Source organism: Eulemur rufifrons, chromosome 30 (assembly GCF_041146395.1).
Source record: "Eulemur rufifrons isolate Redbay chromosome 30, OSU_ERuf_1, whole genome shotgun sequence".
Lineage (NCBI taxonomy): Eukaryota > Metazoa > Chordata > Mammalia > Primates > Lemuridae > Eulemur > Eulemur rufifrons.
Window position 1 is genome coordinate 100,426,460 of NC_091012.1, and position 18,187 is coordinate 100,444,646.

The 18,187-nt window shown below is 46.8% G+C and overlaps 1 protein-coding gene across 1 annotated transcript in view; it reads left to right on the forward strand.

The window, feature by feature from the left end:
• LOC138378996 (uncharacterized) overlaps positions 1-17,136 on the forward strand; it is a 35,163-nt gene extending 18,027 nt beyond the window's left edge. Inside the window, exons 5-8 of the mRNA XM_069464279.1 lie at positions 209-1,431; positions 1,864-1,995; positions 12,276-12,353; positions 16,945-17,136. Of these exons, the coding sequence (XP_069320380.1) occupies positions 209-1,431; positions 1,864-1,995; positions 12,276-12,353; positions 16,945-17,136 (1,625 nt within the window). The remainder of the gene's footprint in view (positions 1-208; positions 1,432-1,863; positions 1,996-12,275; positions 12,354-16,944) is intronic.
• Positions 17,137-18,187: the final 1,051 nt, after the last annotated feature.

The window sequence follows — 18,187 nt, forward strand, 5'->3', positions numbered from 1 at the left end:
CCTGCTGGTCAAAGACGCCGACAAGCTCACCCTGGGTCAGCATCTGCGAATTACCACCCCTCATGCCATAGAGGGGATCCTGAAGCAGCCACCAGGGCGATGGATTACAAATGCGAGGTTGACTCACTATCAGGGGCTTCTGTTAGATACTCCCCGTATCGAGTTTCGAGCTCCTGCCATCCTGAATCCAGCCCCACGCTCCTGCCAGATCCTGGACCGGCAACGCCTGAGCATAGCTGCCTTGAGATCCTGGCGGAGACCCAGATGGCCCGGAAGGACCTGCAGGACCGCCCTCTTGCGAACAGCGACCTGACCTGGTTCACGGACGGGAGTAGCTTCGTCAGGGAGGGACACAGGTACGCAGGAGCAGCCATAGTAGATGGACAAGGCAACCTTATCTGGGCTGCACGCCTTCCACAGGGGACGTCCGCCCAGAAGGCTGAGCTGATTGCATTGACGGAAGCCCTTCGCCGGGCCCAGGGAAAGAGGCTGACGGTATATACTGACAGCCGCTACGCCTTTGGGACAGTGCACATACATGGAGCCCTCTATAAAGAAAGGGGCTTCATCACGGCAGAGGGCAAAGAAATCAAACATAAGCCTGAAATACTTCAATTGCTAGAAGCTATCCTGTTACCAAAGGCAGTGGCTGTAGTCCACACTCCGGGACACCAGAAGGGGGACTCCCTAGAAGCTCGAGGCAACCGGGCCGCGGATGCCGAGGCCAAGAGGGCTGCGGAAGGACCTACACCAACAGATGTCCTACACTTGAGCCTGCCGCCCCCAGGAATGGGAGAGATACCCCCTCAACCGGACTATTCCAGTATGGACATGGACTGGGCCAGAGAAAAACTGCAGGCAACGCAGGGTAAGGATGGTTGGTTCCAAGACAGAGAGCATCGCCTAGTAGTTCCTGAAGCCTTGGGGAACCATCTGCTGAGACACTTGCACCAGACAACGCATCTCGGCAAGAAAAAGATGTTGCAGCTGCTGGACACTGCACAACTCAGATTCAAATCACAAGGAAAGACAGCAGAAAGCATTGTCAAGGACTGTCGTGTCTGCCAGGTCATGCAGCCGGGGAGGATCAGAGGGACCCATGCAGGTATCAGGGAACGGGGGAGGCGGCCAGGATTGCTTTGGGAAATAGATTTCACGGAGGTAAGGCCAGGGAAATATGGATACAAGTACTTGCTGGTTATGGTAGACACCTTCTCAGGGTGGGTAGAGGCTTTTCCTACTAAAAGAGAAACTGCTTTAATAGTAGCCAAGAAAATGCTGGAAGAAATAGTTCCCAGATACGGGCTGCCGGAGAGCATAGGGTCTGACAACGGCCCAGCCTTCACAAGTCAAGTTAGTCAGGGACTCGCCCGGGCTCTAGGGGCAGATTGGAAACTACATTGTGCATATAATCCCCAGAGCTCAGGGCAAGTAGAGAGAATGAACAGAACTCTAAAGGAGACTTTGACTAAATTGGTTCTGGAGACTGGCGGGGACTGGGTGACGCTCCTTCCCTTTGCCCTGTTCCGAGCCCGGAACACCCCCTACCATTTAGGCCTAACCCCCTTTGAGATAGTATACGGTGCTCCTCCACCGGTAATTCCAAAAATGAAACCTGAGACCCTGCCTGAACACCCTATAGAAGTACTACAGGCTGTGCAGGCCCTGCAAAGGGTTCAGAGCCAGATTTGGCCTGCCCTTCGAGCCATTTATCAGGTCACCCGACCGGCAGGGGAAAAGGCTAACGGGCACCCTTACCAGCCGGGAGATTGGGTATGGGTAAAACGGCATAATAGCAAGACCCTGGAGCCCAGGTAGAAGGGACCTTTTCAGACTATTCTTGTTACCCCCACTGCCCTAAAGGTTGACGGAGTGGCAACTTGGGTACACCACTCCCACGTAAGACCTGCCAACGAGGACGAGCGGGAGCAGCAGCAAGTTCAGTGGAGGGCCTCAGCGGATCCTGAGAATCCACTAAAGACCAGACTGACTCGCGTAACAACCAGACCGCCGCGGGACTCAGGATAAAGACAATACGGAATAAAAATGCTTGTGGTGACTGCTATATACATAACCCTTATGGGAAAAGTAATGACCGACCCAAATCCCCACATGCCCTATAACCTCACCTGGGAAATCACTAACTTAGAAACTCATGAAGTTTATAGTAGGACTTCAGGAACGGCCCCACTAAACACTTGGTGGCTGGACCTGTACTTCAACTTAGAACAATTGCCAGGCATGGATAATCTGCAGTATAACCCTAAGCGGCAGGGATTGGGCTATGAATATCAGTATACCCAACGCCAGGCCCGGATAGAATTAAGTAGGAATGGTTTTTTTGCATGTCCGGGATTTAGAACAGGGGAAATGAGGCGCGCGTGTGGGGGGATCGAGTCTCTCTACTGTGCAGCCTGGAAGTGTGTGACCACCAATGACAGAGAGTGGAAATGGCAGGTCCGACCTCTTTTCATTGAGATGTCTTATGTCCGGCCATGCTCACGAACCAGGTATACCTCTGACTGTAACCTGATACGTGTAAGGTTCACAGAAGAAGGAAAAAAAGACAGACGGTGGGTCTCGGGACTATACTGGGGAGTAACTCTCTATGATCGCCGCTGGGGGGGGCGAGGCACCGTAATACAATTCAAACTGAGGGCTTCTCCCATCTCGGGCGCTGTAGGGCCCAATCCAGTGCTGGGGGGAACCGGTTCTGACATTTTGGGGGTGCTGGGAGATAAACAAAATAGCCCACGCCTGACTGTTGCTCCACCCTCACTCTTAAGGACCCCGGTGGCAGAGATAGAAACGCAAATAACCCCCAGGACAAAGGGGTCAGGAGATCCCTTATGGAAAATGCTGACAGCAGCATATGAGGCATTAAATCGCTCCGATCCCAATGCTACAAAAGCCTGTTGGTTATGCTATGACATCAGACCCCCTTTCTATGAAGCAGTAGGAATAGATGCCCCCTTCAACCGCACGGGAGAGGAGGCCCCCAGGTCCTGCACATGGGACCGCAAGGGCCCGGGGCTAACACTTCAGGCAATCACTGGAAATGGGACCTGCGTAGGGAAGGTGCCCCCTAGCCATGCACAACTTTGTGCTATAGTCCACCCATCTATAAACCGGAATGGAGGAACAAAATGGGTGATTCCGGCACTCAATGGATGGTGGGTTTGTTCTAAAACAGGCTTGACCCCATGCCTTAGCCTGTCTGTCTTTAATGAGTTAGAGGAAGTCTGCATCATGGTACTAGTATTCCCTAAGGTTATCTACCACCAAGAAAATATAATATATGATGCATGGGAAAAAGGCACAGGAGGTGCCAGGTTAACTACAAAAAGAGAGCCCTTTACAGCAATAACCTTAGCCACCCTTTTCGGTCTGGGTGCAATAGGAACAGGGACAGGTATCTCATCCTTAGCGGTGCAGCACAGGGGGTTCAATAGCCTGAGGGCCGCTGTAGATGAAGACATATCCAGGATCGAAGAATCCATCTCCCATTTAGAAAAGTCACTGACCTCACTGTCTGAGGTAGTGCTGCAGAACCGGAGGGGACTAGACCTACTACTCCTCCAACAGGGAGGGCTGTGTGTGGCCCTAGGGGAAGAGTGCTGCTTCTACGCTGACCATACCGGGGTAGTAAGAGAATCCATGGCTAAAGTCAGAGAAGGACTGGCTAAACGGAGGCGAGAACGTGAACAAAGAGAAGGGTGGTTCGAGTCATGGTTCAATAGCTCCCCTTGGCTGACTACTTTGCTTTCAACTTTATTAGGACCCCTAATTGTGCTTTTGCTCATCCTCACTTTTGGACCGTATATTCTAAATAGGTTAATTACCTTTGTAAAAGAACGAGTCAACATGGTACAACTGATGGTACTGCGACAACAGTACCAGAAGCTGAGCTATGACCCTGGCTTACAAAAAGGGGAAACACGAGGCCCCATGTCCGAGCAAGAGTGCTAGAAACAAACAAACAAAAAAAAGAAAAAAAAAAGGGGGGGAAATGTAGAGCAGGAAGGAAAACAGGAGTAACTCCATGACAGACTGGACCTCTTAGGAAAGGCCGAAGTTTTGGTTTCCCCAACGCACGCCCTCCCCCTCCCCGGAATGCCGCTGGTAAAAACTGAGGGCCCTGGCTTGGAAACTGGCCAATCAGGAGCCAGAGCCCTGACTTGGAAACTGGCCAAGTAGGAGCCAGAGCCCCGGCTTGGAAACCAGCCAATCAGGAGCCAAAGCTATCGGCCACTTTTGAGGGAACAAATGAACTAAAAGAGGGGTGGGGGGGGTGTGCCCGATACATGTAACCTATTGATAAGTATAAAAGCTTTGTTTCCGCCCCAGGGCGAGGTCCGGGCTTGTGGAGAGACCACTGCACTGGTGCTCTGAGCCTTGGACCCTAGCCTGGGCTAGGAAATAAACTCCTTTGTCTGTTGCAGCCTTGGTGACTCTGCCTATCTGTTCCTGGGACTGAGGGAAACCGGTTCTTACACTGTCACCTCTTCCCCTCCCTGTCTCTGTCCCCCACCCCAGTTCCTTTCTCATTCCTGAAGTCCTGCCCTCCGTCTAAAGTGGAAATGCTGTCACAGCCGAGCTTCCCTTAGTATAATTTACAATTTATACTGGCTGTGGCTGACATCTGGCATGGGTGGCATCCTCCCTCTAGCTGTGGGGCTCCCGCCCTCTGTCCCCCATGGGGCACTAGGTCAGGCATCCTTTAGGAATTTCAGCTGTGAGCAGGAGAGCAGGCTCAGGGCACTTCTCTGAGCCTCAGTCTTTCACCTGTACCAGGGGGACAACCCCACCAACTTCACATGTATTGGGAGAAATAGAGGCGGGGACACCAGGCACCTTCCAATGATCGCGTCGTGCAAAAACCTGGGATGAGGCTATACGAGTATCACAGGACTCCTTGATATCCAGGAACCCACCAAGCGCTGCCCCCCGCCCCCCGGGTCTGTTGCACCTTCTGCCCCTGCCTGGAAGGGTCTTCCCCCAGGGAATGCCATGGCCTGCTTCCTCACTGCCTCCAGGGCTTTGCCTGGTCACCATCTCTTCAGGGGGTAGGGCTTCAAAGTCTCAACTCCCTAATCCTTTATCCTAGACTAGAGCAATGTAGGGGCTGCCAGCCTCAGTCGATTCATTAGCATACAAAAAGATATGACTCTGTGGCCATGCTAAGCATTTTAGGAGTTGTGTGCCAGGAAACCCAATAGTATATTTCAAAGACCAATAGTGTATTTCACAATTTCAAAACATAACACCTGTATATACCGGCTCAATCAGAATACAAACTTTCAAAGATGATATAATTTTCGATAGTTCCAAAGACCTGAGAATAAACTGAACAAAATATGGGCAAGACTTCTTTCATGAAAACTGTTAAAACTTTATTGAGATAATTTTAAGTCAAATACCCAACGTAACAGCAGTCTGCAGTGTTTCAGCTTGTCTTCCTTTAAACCTGTGGTTGTCCTTCACCTATAATATAAAAATAATAGCAGAGAACATTCCTAAGCAAAACTTTATGCAGATGATATTAAAGGCATACAAAGGACATCACACGTTTGGTTTTATAAAACGAGCTATTAATAAAACCAGAAGCCTAAGAGACATCCTTTGGCTTGCATTCAGTTAGACCTCTGTACAGACTTTGCAAATAGACTTCCAAGCATATATATTATCAATATTTTAAAAACAAACCCTGCTTTCTCGTAGTACAAGGAAACCAAAAGACCACATGAGCTCAGAACAGACTAAATCACATGAACCCATTAAAAGGTACTTTTAAGTAGGAAGCAAACATTGTGTATACTTTTACTAAAAATCTAACCAACACACAAAAAACCTAACAAACAAAAGGAATTTACAAAAAATGTATCATTTAATGCTTTGGCTTGAAGTAATACTCTGGATACAAGATAGATAAAACAGTTCATGTCACATTAGCAACTGCGTAAGTGAACTAATACAAAGGCCAGTATTTCATTTGCTTTTTCTCTCTTGCACAAAAGTACAAAAATGTGTCTTTGGGCTAGTTTACCCTTATGTGGTTGTTACATAGGGTAACCACCTCTCCCTGGTTGTCACCGTTAGTCCCGATGTAAGTATGAAGAATGCCTCTTCTTATACTTGAGAGTGCTCCAGGTTGTATATTAAGTTATATGGCCGCACTAGTTTTAAGTTATCACCACCATTTTTGACATCAAAATGTCAAGATATATACCGTATGTCACAATATGGTAAAAAAAAAAAAAAAAAAAAGAAAGAAAAAAGAAAGAAAGAAATAAAGAAAGGAAGGAAAGAAGGGAGGCAGAGGAAAATGGGAAGGTAGAGTAAGGCACCTGGAAAAGCCAAACAGTGGTTTCTAAAAGTAAGTGACTTTGAAGGACAAGTGACAAATTTCAGAGGTTCTTCCTTGGTATTTGTGATGTTTACACATTTAGGTATTACTGGGATATAGTGAATAATGTGTGCTTTCCTAGCATATCAACCGTTTCATCCATCTTTTGAAAATGTTAGAGTTCAAGTTCACTTCCAACTATACAATATATTCAATATCTCTTGGTGTCTTGTTCATATTCCTCGATGGGCTTTTTGCACTTTCTTGAAGGTTATGTAAACTACTGGATACTGTATTCACGGCTATTTTTAAAAAAAGCATTATCTTTTTATTAATTGGATGACTTTTCCTTTTAGTAATGATTCATATCTGTCTATTATTGAGTACCTCTTTCTTTTTCCCTTAGGTTAATTCGGTTGCTCTCTTATTGTTATTTGTTATACTAATAAAATACTGCTGACACAGTTTATTATTTTAATAACATACACTTTTAAGGCTATGATGTTCCTAAGAGTAAGTTTCAGTCATGTATCACAGGATCCTGGAAGTTGTCTGAAAAGGATCTTTTAATGTAAATAGTCTAATGCAGCAGGCCCTAACCTTTTGGCAGCAGGGACCAGTTTCATGGGAGACAACTTTTCCATGGGTGGGGGAAGGGGAGAGGGTTTCCAGATGATTCAAGCACATTACATTTATTGTGTACTTTATTTCTCTTATTATTACACTGTAATATATAATGAAATAATTATACAACTCACCATAATACAGAAAGGGGAGCCCTGAGCTTGTTCTCCTGCGACTCACAGTCCCATCGGGGGGTGATGGAGACAGCGACACCCGAAGTGTGTTGCTTATGTCCAGACTACTCCGTAATCTCCTTTTGGTTGCTGTCCCTGCAGAAAACCCTGCTTCACAAAGATAGGCTGTTGGAAACGGAAGCAGGCTTTTCAGTGCTTTCGTGGCCATCTCAGGATATTCGGCCTTGACTTTCATCCAACACGTATGGAGATTTGACGTTGTCTCAGACATACTTTTAAGGCCACCATCATTTGCACTCTCAAGCAGTTGATGCTCTTCTAGCACAAAGTCCATTCACCTGGCGTATTCACAAGTGAGTGGGTCGGGGATCCAGTCCTTCCCAGTTTTGGGGTCTTTTGTGGTTGGGAAGTAATGCTCAAACCCTTTTGAAAGCTGAGATAGGTGCTCTCATGCACCAGCTGGGAGAAAGAAGGCCCTGGCTCAGTCTCTTTCAAAATCCCTGCTAATGTTTGAAACACGTCAAAAATCCCAAGGTTCACTTGTGGCCCCATATTCCAGTTTGTCTTTGAATGCAGCCACTTCATCTGTGTACTTGGACACAGTTGTCATTCTCCCCTGACGTGACAGGCTGCGTTCGTTGAGCAGCTTGAATATGTCACATAGGTAAGCAAGTTTTGGGACCCATTCTGTGTCACTGAAATATGCTGCCAGTCATGACAGTTTTTCTAAAAGAAATCTCTGGAGTGGCTCTCATAACTCAAAAACTCTGGCCAGTCACCTACCTTTCAGCCATCTCATTTCTGTGTATAAGAGAAGATGTGTGTGCTCTGCATCCACCTCCTCACAGAGCTGCGTGAATACCTGTAAGTTACGGGCATGTACTTTTATGAGGCTGGCAATTGTAATCACGTCCTGCAAAACGCTGTTTAGTTCAGGTGACATTTTTCCACTAGCCAGCATTTCTCTATGGATGACAGTGCGTAGACCCACATTCAGTAGCGACCCCCTTGACCCTGGTAGTGAAACCAGAAAGCCGACCAGTGACGGCAGCCCCTCCGTCTGTGCACACACTGACACAAAATGACCAATTCGGCTTTCCGGAAATGGAATCATTCAAAGACTTGAATAGTTCTGCAGCTACGCTGTTGGTTGGCAACAAAAGTGCACAGAACATGTCCTCACACACATCCTCCTGAAAAAGATATTGCACAAAAACAAGCATTGTTGCCTTGCTGTCTACGTCGGTAGACTCGTCAACCTGGATTGCGTACCATGCTGAACCCTCTAACAACTGTGCCTCGATGTCCTCTGCTATTTCGTCGTCAATGCGTGTAGCTATGGTGCTAGCCGAAAGAGGGACACATGCCACCCTTTCAACAGCAGCCTCTCCTAAAAGTTCACGGCCAATGTCCTTAGCAGCAGGCAGGATCGACCGGTCACCAACACTTAGAGGCTTCTCAGCTTCAGCAGTGTGCTTAGTCACTGAGAATGATGCTCTCAGTGCAGACACGTTTGATGAAGTGGTGGCAATCCATAATTGCTTCTGTTCTTCGTGTTCACCTTTTTTCCTTTCACAAACTTCAGAGGACGGTCTTTTACTGCAGGGTGCTTGGTCTCCATGTGCGAAGCAGTTCTAAGGTTTCATGGCTTCCCTGGACAGCTGGTCTCCACGTATGACACAAAGCCGGCTTGGAGAACGTGAATTACCGGTTGTAATGACCCCTAATTTAAGGAGGACTCTTGGTATGTTCTTTTAAATGCAGCTTTCATTTCGTTGGTGGTCTTAGCGTCTTCTGCTGTCTCTTCATAGGGTCATTCCCCCTTTCAAAGCAGCTCTCCAGAGACGTTTGTTTTTCACTCCTTTTCGCTAGGGTTAGCTTGTGGGCTTACCAACGCTGGGACGGACACACGTGCACAGTGGGGGAAAGAGGCCCAGACAGAAGTGGTAAATACAATAATGGGCAGGCCGCACATGGACTAAAGTAAGTGTCGGGTTCTGACTGAAGAACAGAAATTGATAGTAGGAAAATGTGTGCTCTCTTTGATTCTAACTGATGCTATTCGCTTCTGTGACTATGCTTGCTTTTAGCTGTTTAATAAATATAGTTAATCAGAATGAAAAACAGAGATAAGAACAAAGGTAACTCCATGATAGGCTAGGCTTCCTGAATGTGAGAAGCCTAGTTCTGCTTCTGTATATATGGCTTGCTGGCTTGGTGCTTAGTGTAAGTGGAGCCATGGCAGGCTTCATTAAAGTAAAGGAAAACAAAGCCCCAGGGAGGTAACCGCAAGTTACTTCCTGATAAAGGGCTGGAGAGTCCAGGTGCCTTCCAACCAACTAAGTAGATAAGAAGAGCAAGACATGATCAGCGCATGAATGGCTTATGCAGGGCGTGTGTTCCCAGTATCGCTTGTAACCAAAAACTAGAAGGTATGCAACAACAGTCCCCCCTCCCCTGTCGGAGACCCTCCTCTTCCCCCGGATGATGTTAACTATAACTGGCGCCAGTGCGAAAAGCCCGAAGCTTAGAGTCAACAAAACAGAAGCCAACGCGATCAGCCACTTCTAAAAAAAGAACAAATAAACTGAAGGGGGATAAAGTGCAGACTAGTGTGTCGTGTGCAGACTAGTGTGTCGTGTACAGACTAGTGTGTCGTGTGCAGACCAGTGTATCATGTACAGACTAGTGTGTCGTGTGCAGAGTAACGTGTTGTGTGCAGAATAACGAGTCGTGTGCAGACTAACGTGTCGTGTGAAAACTAGCATACAGAAAAGTATAAAAGCTTAACCTTTACCCCAGGGCGGGGTCCTAGTTCCTGGAGAGGCCACTGCGTTGGTGCTCTGGAATTTGGACCCTGGTCCGGGGCTAGTCAACAAACTCCTTTGCCTTTTTGCAGCCTCAGTGACTCTGCCTCTCTGTTCCTAGGGCCAAGGGGAACTGGATCTAACATGACTAAAAGCCTGCCACCAGATGCAGCTTAATTGTCACTTGCCACACAGTAATACATTTTTTTTTTTCTTTTTTTGAGACAAAGTCTTGCTCTATTGTCCGGGCTAGAGTGCCATGGCGTCAGCCCAGCTGACAGCAACCTCAAACTCCTGGGCTCAAGCGATCCTTCTGCCTCAGCCTCCCAAGTAACTGGGACTATAAGCATGTGCCACCATGCTCGGCTAATTTTTTCTATATAGATTTTAGTTGTCCAGCTAATTTCTTTCTATTTTTAGGAGAGATGGGGACTGGCTCTTGCTCAGGCTGGTCACGAACTCCTGAGCTCAAACCATCCACCCGCCTCGGCCTCCCAGAGTGCTAGGATTACAGGCGTGAGCCACCGAGCCCGGCCAGAGATACGGTTTTGATATGAGTCTGCAAGCAACTGATTTATTATGGTCTCTGTGCAGTCAAACCGCTCTGCCACTCGTCATCCGTATTTGCAGCCACTCCCCACTGCTAACACCACCGCCTCAGCTCCCCCTCAGATCGTCAGGCATTACGTTCCCATAAGGAGCGCGCAACCCAGGTCCCTCACGTGCGTAGTTTACAGTAGGCTTCATGCTCCTGTGAGAGTCTAATCCCTCTGCTCATCTGACAGGAGGTGGTGCTCATGCGGTGATGTGACTGATGGGCAGTGGATCTAAACACAGATGAAGCTTCTCTTGCTCACCAGCCGCTCACCTCCTGCTGTGTGGCCTGGTTTCTAACAGGACACGGACCGGGACTGGTCCCAGGACTGGGGGTTGGGGACCACAGGTCTAATGGAACGGTTCACCAGCATAGAGTAAGAACATTTAGAAAACTAATGCAAGGAAATTCTTTCCCTAAACATCAACTGCTTGCTTTAAATTCACACGCTCTTGTAATTAACAGTCAGGCGATTTGGAAAACGTGTAAAATATACTTTCATTGAGTATTTGGGAATTACCACGTTCAGGACTTCGAATTTCAAACCCTATCAATTGGTGCCTCAAAGCAGAAACTTGTGGTATGTAACATACGCCGTGGTTAGAGGTGATTGTATCACATGGGTGTCTACGGTTTCATGGGAAATAGTAGCTCATGAAGACTGACAGTGGGGCAGAGAGCATGCTGGGCATAAGCACCTTACTCATCATGATCATCGCTCATCTACATGCAATGTCCCCACTTGATCAGGCACACAAACTAGACTCTGGACTATCCCTTGCCATTTTATTATTCAGTCCTTCAGAGCTTCATTGGGGGAAGGATTTAACACGCAACTTTTCCTGCAGAGCCAGAGAATTCAGAATTTGACAAAATCCAAGAACAGGCATTTAGGTCTCCATACAGAAAAAGAAATAATGAAGCAGAGTGCCTGCTCATGTTCTCAGGAGCAATGAAATCTTGATTCAGATATTATAATTTGACTCAACGTGTTATTTTCCAAGAAATTATTTAAAACACAGTATCTTTGAATTCTAGCCAACAGAACCAGAGAATGCAAAAATTCAGCACTGAAGCTGACTTTAATTTCTTAATTCTTAAGAATGTATTTCCTCTTCTTATTTTTCTAGAGATAGGGTCTCACTATGTTGCCCAGGCTGGAGCACAGTGGCTATTCCTAAGTGTGATCATAGCTTACTGTCACCTGTAACTCCTGGCCACAAGTGATCCCCCTGCTTCACCCTCCCGAGTAGCTGGGATCACAGGTACTCAACATCATACCAAGCTGAATTCACTAATTTTAGTAAGATCAAAGGTAACTCTACAAGTTAAGGGATTCATCCAGAATCTCCTAAATTATGTTACAGCCAGTGCCAGAAGCTTCCTCAGTGCCATAGCGTATTTCATACAAACTGATACTCCAAATGCATTGTGTATCTGTGAAAAGCAGAAATGATAAAAGATTGTGAAAATTGTTAGCTGTTGCTTACACTCAAAAGGAAGAAAATACTTTCACATGTGATGATTCACTGTGGCTTAGACCCAATTTGTTTCTGTGTCTGATAGTGGTTAACACATGGGGTCAGGCACCTGGGGTCTGAACTACCTTCCAAAGATCTTCACATGTGAACTCTCTCGCTAGAGTAGCAGTAAGTTTATCTTTATATTATTGAAGATGTAATATTGTGGAAAAAAGGACCCACATAGTTGTGTATCTTAATGGATAACATACCTCCTTCGGGCACTTCAACGGGCTTTCGCTTTGGTAGACTCTCCTCTTTGACGTCAGGACCCGGACCTTCAGCACCAGTCTCTGGCTGAGACAGTGCCTGGAGATCAGCTTCCAGGTCAGGGCCTTAAACATAAAAATGTTATCAATTTAAGCAGAAAGCATGAAATATAAATAAGTAAATTATAATTTTCATTCCCTCAGCCTTATGAAATAAAAGCCTATAGGCCGGTGTGGTAATGTGATGCAAACATGGCCTTTACTCCTGTGTTTTCCTGTACTGTGAAGTCTTATTTTATTTTATTTTTTTTTTGTGGGACAGAGTGTCACTTTGTTGCCCGGGCTAGAGTGAGTGCCATGGCGTCAGCCTAGCTCACAGAAACCTCAAACTCCTGGGCTTAAGCGAACCTACTGCCTCAGCCTCCCGAGTAGCTGGGACTACAGGCATGAGACACCATGCCCAGCTATTTTTTTTTCTACATATATTTTTAGTTGGCCAGATAATTTCTATTTTTAGTAGAGACGGGGTCTCGCTCAGGCTGGTCTCAAACTCCTGAACTCAAGCAATCCTCTCGCCTCAGCCTCCCAGGGTGCTAGGATTGCAGGCGTGAGCCACCACGCCCGGCCTACTTGTGTATCTTAATGGATAACATACCTCCTTCGGGCACTTCAACGGGCTTTCGCTTTGGTAGACTCTCCTCTTTGACGTCAGGACCCGGACCTTTACCACCAGTCCTTGGCTGAGACAATGCCTGGAGAACGGTTTCCAGGTCAGGGCCTTAAACATAAAAATGTAATCAATTTAAGTAGAAAGCATGAAATATAAATAAGTAAATTATAATTTTCATTCCCTCAGCCTTATGAAATAAAAGCCTGTAGGCCAGTGTGGTAATGTGATGCAAACCTGGACTTTACTCCTGTGTTTTCCTGTACTATGAAGTCTTATTTTAAACAATAATGCAAGGATAAAGCACAGTACACCTACATTTCCTATGTTACCACCGTGTATTAAGGGGAGTGCGGATTAGCTACCCAACAAATCTGGAGTCGCACCATGGGTAGGATTTTAATTATAACCAAAACGTAATCTTCTGAAGGGTTAGGTAAGTGTATCTGTGGGCTTCTGACAAATCTTATAGTCATGACAACCATCCCTTATTGAGGTAATTGAAAAATTAGTTTGTTGAAATTAAATGACCCAAAGGCCCTATAAGAAACTTTCTATAAATGAATGCCATTTACAACAAAGTACCAAAAAGAAAAGCAAAATTACTGTAACTTACAGTGAGTAGGAAGTTGCGTGTAAAGAAATTCATGGGCATTGTTCTCAGTCATATTCTGGAAACTTCAAAAGAGTAAATTGCTAATATGACCCATGGCCTCCATGTTTAGCTTCAAAATGGTATCCTCTGATAAAATAATTTCTTTCATGATGATCTTATGATACTCTTTTTTTTTATTTGTGACAGAGTCTTTTTTTTTTTTTTTTTTTTTTGAGACAGAGTCTCACTCTGTTGCCCAGGCTAGAGTGAGTGCCGTGGCGTCAGCCTAGCTCACAGCAACCTCAAACTCCTGAGCTCAAGGGATCCTCCTGTCTCAGCCTCCCGAGTAGCTGGGACTACAGGCATGCACCACCATGCCCGGCTAATTTTTTCTATATATATTTTTAGCTGTCCATATAATTTCTTTCTATTTTTAGTAGAGATGGGGTCTTGCTCTTGCTCAGGCTGGTCTCGAACTCCTGAGCTCAAACGATCCGCCCACCTCGGCCTCCCAGAGTGCTAGGATTACAGGCGTGAGCCACCACGCCCGGCCCAGAGTCTTACTCTGTTGCCCAGGCTAGAGAGCGTTGGCATCAGCCTAGCTCACAGCAACCTCAAACTCCTGGGCTCAAGCAATCAAACTGACTCAGCCTCCCGAGTAGTTGGGACTACAGGCATGTGCCACCTTGCCCGGGTAATTTTTCTATATATATTTTTAGCTGTCCATATAATTTCCTTCTTTTTTTTTTTTTTTTTTTTTTGTTGAGACAGAGTCTCACTTTGTTGCCCAGGCTAGAGTGAGTGCCGTGGCGTCAGCTTAGCTCACAGCAACCTCAGACTCCTCGGCTTAAGCGATCCTACTGCCTCAGCCTCCCGAGTAGCTGGGACTACAGGCATGCGCCACTATGCCCGGCTAATTTTTTCTATATAGATTTTTAGTTGTCCATATAATGTCTTTCTATTTTTAGTAGAGACGGGGTCTCGCTCAGGCTGGTCTCCAACTCCTGACCTTGAGCGATCCACCCGCCTCGGCCTCCCAGAGTGCTAGGATTACAGGCGTGAGCCACCGCGCCCGGCCTAATTTCCTTCTATTTTTAGTAGAGACGGGGTCTCGCTCTTGCTCAGGCTGGTCTGGAACTCCTGAGCTCAAACGATCCACCTGCCTCGGCCTCCCAGTGTGCTAGGATTACAGGGGTGAGCCACCGAGCCCGGCCCTTTGATACTTTTGATTTTTCTCACCATAGAAGTATTTAAGAATCTTGTAAAAGTCACTTATGAATCATACTCATGTAGCCATCTGTATGCAAGTATCCTAAATTATCCAGCTTTTACCAAAGATAGTATAAACAATATCAACCACAGGAAACAGCGGCTGTCAGTCATCGGGTCTTTTCTAGAGTCTCTATCCTGCTGCACTGAACTGTGCTGCTTCCTGGGCCACTACGAGCGACCCTACAGTACAGACACAGTTGAGCCTTAAGCATTTTAACCAAAACTCTGCACCTTTCTCTGACAACACAGACGGTAGGAAGAACACAAACCTTGGAGTGAAACATGAATTCCGCTTCCATGAGTCAAATGCTCTTTGGTAAGCCTCAATCCCCGAGCCTCAGTTTTCTTATTTATAAAATAGCGCTAACATTCCTATGCAAATGGCCTTTATTTAGGGTGCTACAAGGTAGCTTGACTTGGTACTCCACATGCTATTAAAGGTCGCTGACACTTTTGACCCAATGGCTGAGAAGACCGTACAATAACATTCGAAGAAGAACAAATTAAACTAGTGCAATAATATACAGCTTATAGCTACAGCTGAACATCTTTCTCTGATTTAGCAAGGACTGTATTTTCAAGCACAACAAAATAAATCTTGAAGACAAAGATAAGTACATCAAGGTTCTGGATGAAGCTGCAAAGTGTACTCTTCACTTTTCCAGCCAACTTTTAGGACATGTGTCAGATCCTTTTCTAATGTTTTCTTTCCTCCTGTTACTGGTTATGTCATCATGCATGATGCACCCATATGCCCTCTTACCCCATGGACATTCTTTCTTTCCTTCCCCGTGACCTGGACCCTCAGGTGCTCCCGCATCTCTCTTCCGACCAGGAGTCACATCCTGAGTTGCAGTTGGTGGCTCCTCCTGCAGAGACTCTTCATCACTGGGCTGTTGGGCCCACACCGGTATGTGTGCGTGCAAAGGAAAAGATTCATTATTAGTACCTGTCAGTAATATAAATCTACAGACTACATAGATATCTCTGATCATAAGGAAGTCTAAAGTCGTTTCCCCAACATGATTGTATATACTTATTCTTAATAAAGTTACTCTTCTCACAGACAGGTTACTCCAAGAAGAGTTACCCACAAGGAGTCTGGAAGCTATCTGGATCAATCTTGGGATGGACGTGTACCGTCTGTCACCGATAACTATGAGAAAGAAATCAAGGGCAGAATCCGGGGAACTTAAGAGAACACAATCCTCCTCGATCAATGTTTCCTTCGGGAGATTGCATTATCACTTTTTATCAGCATAGAAGACCTTTACCAGCGTTATCTATCCCTGCTCAAGAACACTCCCACAAAAATAAATTTCTGCTAACGGGAAAACATCAAATGTGAAAGCACTCACAGTCATAGGCCCAATCAGTTCACAAAATTGTTGCGCCATGCTTCCTGGCCTAGGCTTGTATGTTGATCTTCCTCGGTGACTCATATTTCTCACTGAAAGCAGAATACTGTGATTAGGAACATGAACTTAAGAGGATAATTATATCTGACCACTTCCATGGCCAAATGTTAACTTGGGAATTTTTTTTTTTTAATTCTCAAATTAGTTTGAAATTAAGTCCCGAGGTAAGTATAAGCATGAACCCCTACTCAGTGCTCGCAAAGCCATTTATGTTGGCCAAACTGGCAGAGGAATCCTCTAAAGGTTTGTGGCAAAAGACAGGACACTTCTGACGAGGTCTAGTTCCACAGCTAGACTCTCATCATAGACACGTTTGGGAAAATACGGCTAGAAAATTAAAGCTGAAGTGACTGCGACGGAAGGAGCACTAGGCCCATTCCCTAGGCCCACGTCCCCCCTCGCATCGAGTTTTGTTGGGGCGCACGGCCCCGCCCATTCCTTCCCGTGGCGTCTACTAGGACCCTTTCCCAACCTCCATGGCGGAGATGAGAAGTCGTGACACAAGGCATGGGCCCGCTCCTCACTGGGCACCGCTGCGGGGTCCTGCACAGACCTCGGGGACGCGGTCACCAGCCCGCACGGTTCCCAGTTTCCAGGGCTCTGCTTACCGCCCGCCCCGCCCCTGCCCGCCTCCCTACAAAGGATCCCGAGTTCTGTCCTCCGTCATCGGGGGTCCCGGGCGACCCTGGGACTCAGATACTTCCAACAACACCCCCCAGCACTTGCCCCATCTTCACCTGACCCGTCCCCTCCACAGAGCCCTCTCCCCTTGTCCCAGCCCCGCCACGTGGACAGGGCCCATGGCGGCATCGCCGCCTGTAAGGAGAACGACAACCACCTCAAGGACCTTCCCCCAAGACTACGGACCACGCAGCCCTATGGCCCGCAGCCCACTGCCTCCTGCTCACGTTCACTCACACTTAAACTTCTGCGAGGAGTAGTCCACTGACCTGGGGACCGAGTCTCACAGAAGGAAAATGAAGACGCGACCTCTCCTTCCACAGCTCTGCGCGCAGCAGGTGGAAAGCAAGGCGCATGCGCAACAACAGCCTTACGCAGAAGGGAGCATGCGCACAGAGTTGGGCACGTGTGGTGGGGGCTGGGTTTTCCCGTAGTCCGCAGACCTGCGTCCGCTGAGTCTTCTGAGTATGAAGAACGACAGGTAAAGGGCGCTTCACCGCCCCCGGGGCTCAACCAACTTATGCATCCGCCTCCAGCAACTTTAGGGACAAATAGGCGCTCGTGGCCCTTAGTCGAGGATGTCTCAGAAAGACCTGCAGTGACAGAAATAGAAATTAGGAATTTTGGCCGGCGTGGTGGCTCACGCCTGTAATCCTAGCACTCTGGGAGGCCGAGGTGGGCGGATCGTTTGAGCTCAGGAGTTCGAGACCAGCCTGAGCAAGAGCGAGACCCCATCTCTACTAAAAATAGAAAGAAATTATATGGACAGCTAAAAATATATATAGAAACAATTAGCCGGGCATGGTGGCACATGCCTGTAGTCCCAGCTACTCGGGAGGCTGAGACAGGAGGATCGCTTGAGCTCAGGAGTTTGAGGTTGCTGTGAGCTAGGCTGACGCCACGGCACTCACTCTAGCCTGGGCAACAGAGTGAGACTCTGTCTCAAAAAAAAAAAAAAATAAAAGAAATTAGGAATTTTAATATCTGTTTTATACATGCTTTGATTAATCATTTCCTTCTCTGGTTCGTGGTGTTTCATCATACTTGCCATGAATTTAACTATTTCTATAGGAGAAATACATTCCCACACTATTTGCTTTTTTTGCGTTGTGTTTCGGCACTTTTAAATTTCTGGACTAGTAACCGAGTTCTCTAAATATGTCTGTGGTCATTCAGGCAGGGGGTGGTTCACAAACATCCATAGACATTGATCCTAGGATCTAGAGTCAGTTTGCTGTCATTTGATGTACAGGTCGGTGACGATGCTCATCGTATACTGTCCTCCCCAATTACCAGCCAAATAATTTTAAGGCACTATG